At 39.5% G+C, this 9,739-nt stretch overlaps 2 protein-coding genes across 2 annotated transcripts; one reads left to right on the top strand and one right to left on the bottom strand.

Moving 5' to 3' along the window:
* Window positions 1-1,886: 1,886 nt before the first annotated feature.
* LOC111331364 (melanopsin-like) lies at window positions 1,887-3,949 on the top strand. The gene has a single exon (XM_022936470.2). It carries the CDS (start codon window positions 1,974-1,976, stop codon window positions 2,877-2,879), a length of 906 nt encoding a protein of 301 aa, XP_022792205.1. The 5' UTR covers window positions 1,887-1,973; the 3' UTR covers window positions 2,880-3,949.
* Window positions 3,950-4,815: 866 nt separating this feature from the next.
* LOC111331363 (allatostatin-A receptor) lies at window positions 4,816-8,477 on the bottom strand. Its single transcript, XM_022936468.2, has 3 exons — window positions 8,203-8,477; window positions 7,156-7,373; window positions 4,816-6,114 (listed from the first exon to the last, which is right to left on the bottom strand). Exons 2-3 carry the CDS (start codon window positions 7,361-7,363, stop codon window positions 5,348-5,350), a joined length of 975 nt encoding a protein of 324 aa, XP_022792203.1. The 5' UTR covers window positions 7,364-7,373; window positions 8,203-8,477; the 3' UTR covers window positions 4,816-5,347.
* Between the last annotated feature and the right edge of the window lie 1,262 nt (window positions 8,478-9,739).

The raw sequence follows: 9,739 nt of genomic DNA, 5'->3' as shown, positions 1-9,739 counted from the left end.
GCCGCCTGATTAATCCGATCAAATCAAAGTTAGGCAAAGTAAGCAAGCAAATCCTTGATAAGATAAACAAAGCCGTCATCGATAAGACCAACGTTCATCAAAGGAAAAACACAAGAGCGACCCTCGACTGGTTCATCAATATCCCTAACAAAGACCATCACTCGTTCATTGCCTTTGATATTGTAAACTTCTACCCGTCCATTTCACACAAGCTTCTAAGCGATGCCCTATCTTTCGCGGCTTCCTATACCGGCAATTCCGCGGAAGACAGAAGAATTATTTTTCACACCAAGCAATCACTTCTATTCAACGACAACACCCCATGGAACAAAAAGCATTCAACAACTTCATTTGATGTTACAATGGGCTCGTATGACGGTGCGGAAACCTGTGAACTAGTGGGATCGTACTTACTAAACCAACTACCAGAAGACATCACAAAACAAATAGGCTTATACAGGGATGACGGCCTGGGCGCATTCCAGCAAACACCGAGAAAGATCGAAAAAATTAAAAAAGACATTTGCAAAGTGTTCAGCACCAACGGCTTGAAAATAACTATCGAAGCAAACAAAAAAGTGGTCAACTTTCTTGATGTCACTTTGAATCTAAACAAAGGATCTCATGAGCCATATTCAAAGCCTAACAACACACCTCTGTATGTGCACCGTGATAGTAAATATCCACCTTCCATCCTAAAGAACATTCCCCTGGCGATGATAAAAGGCTTAGCGAAATCTCATCGGACAGACAAAGCAGCACCCGTCTATCAGCAAGCGTTAGAAGCAAGTGGCTACAATCACCGTTTAAAATTTGACACAACTAAAGACCAGAGGAGTACAGAAGGGAGAAGAAGACACCGAGATATAACTTGGTATAACCCACGTTTTAGTAAGAACGTTGCTACTAACGTGGGAAAAAAATTTTTAGGCATCGTAAAAGAATCCTTTTCATCAGGGCACCCGCTAAGAAAAATTTTTAATAGGAACACTTTGAAAGTGAGCTATTCAGGCATGCCAAATTTAGAAAGAAAAATCAACGCCCTCAACAAGTCCTCCCTCGCAGATAACTCTCAATCGCAAGAAAATTCATGCAATTGTAGAGACAAACACTCTTGTCCGCTACATGGCAATTGTCTAATTCAAAATGTGGTCTACCAGGCCACAGTTGAAAGTCCCTTGGGAACCCAAACGTACGTCGGCCTTACTGCGAACCAATTTAAAACAAGATTAAGAAACCATACAGCTTCATTTAGACATGAGAACAAAAGGAACGCAACAGAGTTGAGCAAATATATCTGGTCCCTAAAGGATGCTGAAACGGAATTTTCCGTGGCCTGGAAAATAATGGCTCGCGCCAGGCCGTACTCGAATACTACAAAGAGATGCAATCTTTGCATAACTGAAAAATTCTTCATCATATGCAGAACAGGGGCGGGCACCCTAAACAAAAGGAACGAACTGGCGAGTGCGTGCCGGCACTCAACTAAATACTTGTTAAGGCATGCTTAAACCGCCATCTTAAAAAGGATCGTGAGTCAGCCAGTATCTTATGCACCTGACGAGAGAGGACTTTTTAACCCTTTCGAAACAGATCTGTAGTGCGAAGTTTTAATTTTTATTTTCCTATACAATTGTTAATAAAATATTATATATATTCAAGGTATATATAATAAAAATTTCGTATTAAATTAAGTTAAATTAATTAAGTTTTGAACTTACCATTGATTTTCAATATTCTTATTTACTTATCAATTTACTTTTATTTTTTAAAAATTTATTATTTTTCGGTCATTCCGGGAATTCCGGGTATTCGGGTATTCCGGCATTCCATATTTTCCAAGCTACCAAAACAGCAGCTGCTCTTAGTATCATTGACTCCAAACTCTAACCTATGAACGGGCTACCATTACGGAAGCATGAGTGACAACTATTTATCTTTCATCGTCTTCAACTGTAATTTACTCTGCAAAGATGGTTGCCACAATTTACATCGCTTTTACTGTTGCGTCCACGATTATCTTTATTCCAGGTGTTGTTTTAAACTTTCTTATTTGCCTGGTGTTTTACAAGAGCGAACAATTTCGTACTCCACCGAACGTGTTCATTACTAGTGTTGCCGCAAGTGATTTGTTTTTCTCAGCGACCACATTGCCACCTCTCATTGCTACGAACGCTTACGGGAGATGGAGTTACGGAGAAAAAGGTTGCAAGGCGGCTGCATTTATAACTGCTTTCTCAGGGCTGGTCTCGATGATGCATTTAGCAGCTGCTTCATATGAGAGATACAACGCTCTAGTGTTCCCCCTCACGAGCAGTACAACTATCACCTTTCAAAAAGCTGTCCGTATTTCAGTCGCACTTTGGCTGTATTCTTTGTTCTGGAGTGTTATGCCCCTATGTGGATGGTCAGGGTATGCGCAGGAGGGAATTGGCACAAGCTGTGCCGTCAAGTGGAGGTCGCGTGATAAACTTGATCTCTCCTACAATATTTGCCTAATATTCGCTTGTTTTCTACTGCCTGTGAGTGTAATGAGTTTTTCATATTTTAAATGCTGCAAAGAAATTGTGTCGGGAACAAGAAGAGCAAAAACCATTTGGGGGAAGACGTCGAACTTCACAAGAATAGCAACTGAAATGGAACACAAGATGCTAATACTCTTCGGAATAATGACCGTGGCATTCCTCATGGCCTGGACTCCATATGCAATAGTGTCAATTATATCGATGATTGGTGGACCTTACGTTATCAGTGACGTAGCAGCATCTATCCCAGCATACTTAGCTAAATCATCATACTGCCTCAATCCCATAGTTTACGTTTTTCGGAACAAGAGATTGAGGCGACAGATCAAATGCACTATTCGGTGTGCGAAGTAGTATTGTGACAATCTTTGGTTCGCATTCATCGGTGAGGCCGAAAGGGCTTTGGAAAGAATTCAACAGGCTCAGGGTGATACCAAAATGCCACTCAAAAGTGGAAAATTTTAGAGGAATCCAAGAAAAAGGGGGCACTGCCCCTTAGACGCCCTCCACATCCTCCTATTATTTTCGGCAGTGAAGAATGATCATGTTTATTTGATTAGTCGCGAGTGCAGGCGAGAGGAGGAAAAAATCTTTGATTAGATTCCACATAATCCGGCATTAGAGTAACCACAGCCTCGCTGGAATAAACGTCCGCATGTTCCAATCTGAGCTAGGGGAAATTCTTTTGAGATTAAGGACGAGTACATATATCCCTTTACGTATGTTTCCTGTGTACATTTGGGATGATTGGGTCTGCATCTGAAGTCGATACTTTCCAAGTCGCTGTACAGATTAATACTTCGATTAAATCATCAAAGCAAATGTGCCGTGCACTGTTTCAACGTGATGACAACAGCTTGAAAAAAGTTTGCAAACTTCGATATTGGGACAAAACTGAAAAACGTGTCTGTTTTTCGTCTCTTGTACTCCTGCGTGTAGCTGCAGTTTCTTCCATTCTTCGACGGAAATTCTCAAATTCAAATACAACAGGCCTTGTCACCTTATGAGCTCACGGCCATAGATTTTTAGCGTTTCGATCATTTTTTAGATTGAAACAAAGATTACAAGTTTCAGGTTAAATTTACCTACTTTACTTGTACTACAAGAGTTTGAAATTTAGGGAAGGTTCTCCAAACACTGTATCAATGAGTTCAACTACCTACATGACTTTGAATGGTAATGCTCATGCTTTTTGACTTCTCCAGTTAACGAAGGCCAACTTCTATCACCCAATTTCAGTCATAAATGGCAATTTTCCACGCAAACAAGAAGCAACTGACAGGAAAAGCAATATTGAATAACTGTAGTACATGAAAGAAGCGATCAATAAGCATTGGTAATCCTGACAGACTTTCATAACAAAATTAAACTTACGTTATTTGAGGCACTTTATATTGTTACATCAATAAACAATGTTAGGTCAATGACGCTTCAAGACAAAACAATAAGGCAAACAGTCAAAGAACAATGTATGGGTTCATAACCTTTTAACTCCGACAATATAATCCGTATGGTGAGATGATCTGTCATTCTGGGTTTTGAATCGGTGGACAGAATCCTATCGTGTTACTATTCCAATGAAAATCCCTACGATATCTTTTCCTTTCTTTCTCTCTTTCTTTTTTTTTTTCCTGCCTTTCAGTTTAATTAAGGTTTTAGTTAAGGGTCAAAATTTCATCTTAAGAAACGATTTGAATGTTTTCACTTTTCTGCTGCCTCCTGATGATAACAAATGTACTGACGGTAACGCTGGGTCATATTGACCTCTAACCCGAACGAAATATCTAAGATATCTCTCTGAAATGTAGAATAAGATAAAGATGAGTTTACAGCTTCTAATGAAAATTCTCTGTCTGTACTTGGGGCTGAGAAAGATAAGATATGAGCATTCCTGCGTGTACAAGATTCATTTCATTCCTAAAGCAAACGTCTTCAATAGGTAAATCTGATCTTGCACCAGCTTACAAGAGAAAATTTGCGTAAGTCATTCTATGTACTAGCTGAAGATATAGAGTTGCTGTTTAGGATTTCCTTGAGTCAACTATTACCAGAGGAGCTTTAAGCTAAGACAAAGGTTGATTTTACCTAAGGTTATCGTTATCATTTTCTCACTGTGGGCACATTAAGACTTTATCTTGACGCATGGGGCGAAAATAAATTACGGGGGTTCTCTAGCTTATTCAACTATATTTACGGTTTATCTATACGTTGTCTTTTTTTTTCATCTGAAACGCGCATATATGATGTCGTAATGAAACTCAGTAATCAAATCTATTAAGACGATAAAGACTTATTTACTAGGTGGCTTTTATTGTATGTTAAACTCTCATGAAACTACGACTACAATTTATGCATAATTGGCACAATGACATGCAAGAAAGATAGCAGAATATAGTGAGCTCTGGACATCCATATAGTATACTATGGTCATAAAATGTAAGTAAAGAAAATACGATTTTGTAATAAACTTAGCTTTGACTATTTAAATTACATAATTGACGAGCCATTAGAAACTATGTCAAAATCGGGAAAGTTCTTAATTAGCGAAAGACAATTTTCGTAGGCGCGTTGGGAACTATTATTGCATTAAATGTTCTTATTGCGTTCTTCAAATTATGTAGCATTCTTGTCCCCAGAGACCAATTGCTTCTCTTAGAGAGTGAGGCCTCCTCAGTAAGAACGAAGGGCTTAAAACACTACTAAAACGACAGAAGATTCAAGGAAGTCAGGATGTATTTAAAAGTCTTGCTCTAGCCCATACTGAGGTTTGATGAAATCAATGGTGACAGAAAGGATAACTAGTTACCATCACGATAATGAACTTATCCAGTCACTTGAGTCTCTAACTCCATATCTCTTCCACTCTGCTTTCCTTTGCATCTGAGAAGATCTTTAAAGGCCTTTCTGTATTCCTTGTTAGAGAAATAATATATGAAGGGATTCATGCAAGAATTGAAAAGCACGAGAACGTTGAAAGTTTTGTGTACCGAGCTGCCAATCTTAGTGATCCCAAAAGGACTCAGGGTATAAATGGTTTGAGCAGGAAAACCACAGACTGTTAGAGCGACTGCCGCTAAAGCGCACATGCGCAGAAGAACTTTCTGTAACTTGCGCTCGGTCTCAACATTGGCACTCCCACTTGGGGATGATGGAAGATTGATTGCTATATCAGCAAAAGTAAACCATGTCGAGAGACACGGCATGTAGAAAGTAATTACACTGTACGTGACAATGAAAGCCCGCGTTCCTTCCTTACCATACGGTGCTTTCTTTGTGATGCATTTCTCTCCAGAAACACTTATCTCGAAAAACTTATTCATGGAGAGAATGCAGGTTACAATAAACATAACGCCTACGTAAATTAAAACGCGTTTCCTGCTAAAGTGTTTCTCGTATTTCATTGGTCTAAAGACGCAGAACCATCGCTCAATGGCCAAGCAAGCTACGAGGAGGATGGAGACTTTTCCCATGGCGAACAACAAATATCTGTTGCTGAGAAGACGGCAGAAAACTTCACCTCCTGCTCCGTGGGGGACTGGGTAAGAGGACTTCAGGATGACGTAACCAGGGGTGGCGACGATAAAGACACCTGAAAGTTAACAGGGAAATGAAAGACCTCGTTTATCAAGTATTGTACCGTGAGAACTATGTTTATCATGTCACAGTTTCACAACCAATGGATGATGGAATCATGAACAAGTACCGTGCACTAAAACACTTTCATACCAGGAAATCTCGATCTGTCGAACAAGTCAGTGACTAGCGAAGTGGCTTATGACAGAGGTCCGTAACAACAGTCTGTAAGATGCATAGCTGATAACTCCAAATTAGTCATTAACAACTCTGCACTACAGAATGCAAGGGTTCTATCACGCATTAAGGCTTAACTAATAACGTTTACTGCTATTTAATAGAAAAACACGAGGCCACATTGGCTGGACATAATTGTTCATTCTCCCTAAAAGTATTAAGTGGCTTAGTTATGGGAGACAACCACCGTCATTGCCCCAGACAAGGGCGAGGGGCAAGTAGTGCATAAAGAGCTGGAGGTGCTTGAATAACGCAGTCTCTACCACGTAAACCTAGTTCGTAAACGTTCTTACCGGCTGACATGTATTATGCACGAGTTTATCACACGAAGATCGTATCCCTGAGCTGTTACAATTCCGTTGTTAAACTACATGTTCATGACAATGTTTGCGGGAACAATCTAAAATCATTAAAGTTATAACCTCCGAGCTCGAACTAACCTGGACTGACTGATTAAGTCAAGATCAAAAATTGATACTCAAAAATGTAGCAAATATCATCAGAAAAATAAACAGATAAGAAAAAAGTATAATTATTATGCAACTTGAACTTGTCTTCATTATCCCTAAAACAATTTTTCTCATCGGTTATCCTTATAATTGTTTTGGCAGCAATCCATTGCATTAAAAAATCCCCGAGAGAGCCTCGATGATAAACTATCCATGTTGTCACAGAAGTGATTTGTGATTTATCCATTGAGCTTTCTGAGGTAGCATTTCTGTGATGTATCTGACCCTTCTCCTTTAAGATATATTAAAGAAAAAACTACCCGTATGCTTTTTTAACACAATGTTGACAAATCGTTGGATCATGTACTAACCTGTCAACACATCTACGACAGCCAAACTAAACAACAAGATGTTATGAGCTTTCTTGAGCATGGTAGGGTTTCTCAAAAGCATCACACAAAACAACAGATTGAAGGCGAACGAAGTCGTTGCGATCAGGCAAAACGCAATCTGAAGCCCCACATGCGAACTCTCGGAGTCTTTTGGTACTTTTGGTGGAGGAGAAGTGATGTTTTCCATCTCTTGCAAGCTGTAAAAGAAATTCATTAAGGGAAACTGTTTACTTACATGAGATCTATGTACCGAACATGACTCATTAAGTCTTCTCTTTGTGTTCTGAGAAACGAACTTGTGTAAACAAAAAACGAAATTAATCTCAGCATAGACCGGTTTATAATTGGAATATGACAGCCAGTCATCAATATATAGCTGTATAAACAATTAAATATCTTTTTGTGCGATAATCGTGAAATTTCTTTGTAAAAATTAAGCTCTACTTTATTTATCACACCTTGGCCCCTCACCAACAAATTAACACTCCTGTGATTATTCGGTATTGTAGTTTCTCAAACTTACATTAAAGAGCACTGTTTTTAGTTTATAAGGTAATGGCCATTGAGAAACTCTCGTTTGGTAGAAATATCAGCATCGTTCTTTGTATAGGGTTGTGACATTGAAACTCATTTAGAAACTGTGAGAACCAGGGGTAATAAATAATCCGATTACACTGTTGGATGGGTCTTAGATGTTCTGCCAACTGAGGCAAGAGTTAGGAGATTAACTTTTCTTTTAGGTTTCCATGCAGCAAGCGTCTAGCATGCTGCAAGGATCACTAATATTAAAAAAATCCTGAATAGAGATCGACACAGAGAGACTGAAGATGTTAGCGTTTCAATTCAAGCGTCAAAGACAGACAGACATGAAGATTTTTCATGAGTATGGGGCGAAGAAAGTCACCCGTTGGTGAATCCGTAACCCCAGCCGGTTTTGATTTCATGATAGAATTCTCTATAAATAAGCTACAAGGCTATCGTATGTTCATTAGTTAGAACATGGATCACAAAATATTTCCCTCTCACCTCGAAATCTTAGCTGTGCAACTTTCCGAGTACTTCGCAAACTATCTTCTGGACAGAGGGACACTGTATAAAAGGCAGATCGAGCTTCCGTATTATCCCTTTCTCGTTTCGTCTCACTTGCGAAGGACCCTAAAAGAACACTGAGTGAGATAGGAGGACGACTAGCAAGTAGGTGCTGGACATGCGATGACTGAAGTAGCCAGGTCTAATAAAACTGAGTCAATGGATGGCTTCAAAGACACGTAATAAAAGGAACCTAATTTACAGCCCAGTCTCCTTCGATTCCAGACTCTTTCCTCTCCTGTTCCTCTGTGCCCCCCCCCCCCTCCCGCATAACACTGCAACGTCTAAGAACAAAAAGACCTTAAGGTTAAGATAACTTGGGGAGGGGCCCGGGGTCCACGGCAGGGAAGAACAAGATACAAATGCAGAGACAGCCGAAACATAAACTTGTTTCTTAACGGGAGTAGGAAAACTCTATTAAAAGAAATTAAAGGCGAGTGTATTCGTTTTCCATGGGGCAATGAAGTAAATTTGGTTGAATAGAATATAGTTAGGAATACTTTTTGAATAAGAACGAACCCCAATTTATAACTGGGGCATTCCACAGGAAGCCCGAGTAAATACACACCTATGACTTCCATCAAGTCTTTGATGGGGAATGCGAGGGTAAGGTTAGAGGAACGAAAAAGGTTGCCGACGTCATAAGTGCCCTACATACTCCGACTTGGGCTCTTGCATCCCGTTGTATCCGAAACACCTAATGAAATGATCATGAGAGCATAATTACTTAGACCTCAAAATTTCTGGGACAATTCATTTTGTAACGAAACGTTTTTCGTTTATCTGGGGACTTTGCAAGTTCCAAGATCAACGTCAGCTCCTGTTGTTTTTTTTTTCTCTGACTTGTGAACTAGATGTCTTGTAAGATGAAGCCAGCTTACAAGGCTTTAGATGTTACACAGTTAGACGAAGTAACAGAAGTATTCTATAAAACTCGCAAAAGCTTCCGGCGAAAGCTTGTCGTTCATCTACTGTTGCTTCTACCTCTGTTTGCTTGAGTAAGTTAGACCTCTGTTTATATGAGGCATGTGCAAAGGTATTTAAATGATTTTAAATGATGAAATGACATGTTATTTTTAAAAAGAAGAACAGAAGGGTGGTGGGGGGGGGGGAGGGTAATGATATGATTGATGGATGATGGGGTCCTGTTTTGAAACTGCCTTGGAATGCCCAGGTAAAGCCATATGATTGCCTATTCATAGTCTCAGGGGTTGCTGGGGATCGTTAGCTAGCTGTGAAGTAATAACCGATTTTGCTTTATGCTGTGAGACACAAACAATTCATTTGAGGAGGTAAAACTAATTTATTAGGCATTCGATGACAGAATTAATCATCGAGATCAAGCCACAGCTATTTCATACTCGCAAAATATGACCGTTGAAAGTACCTGAAATAAAACGGCATACATGTCTAAAATCATGAAAAAGGCTTTCCCAGGCGAAGAAAATCTGAGAAAACCAAGGCTTACTTTTTT

This window comes from Stylophora pistillata, chromosome 1 (assembly GCF_964205215.1).
Source record: "Stylophora pistillata chromosome 1, jaStyPist1.2, whole genome shotgun sequence".
NCBI lineage: Eukaryota > Metazoa > Cnidaria > Anthozoa > Scleractinia > Pocilloporidae > Stylophora > Stylophora pistillata.
Note: the sequence above shows the minus strand (reverse complement) of the source record. Positions and strands in the feature narration are given on the sequence as shown.

Bases quoted from the DNA above. Each gene is read 5' to 3' on its own strand.
- LOC111331363 (XM_022936468.2), bottom strand. From the start codon at position 7,363: ATGGAAAACATCACTTCTCCTCCACCAAAAGTACCAAAAGACTCCGAG. The intron at 6,115-7,155 runs GTTAGTACATGA...GTTAACTTTCAG, and splicing joins TGTCGTAGATGTGTTGACAG to GTGTCTTTATCGTCGCCACC.
- LOC111331364 (XM_022936470.2), top strand. From the start codon at position 1,974: ATGGTTGCCACAATTTACATCGCTTTTACTGTTGCGTCCACGATTATC.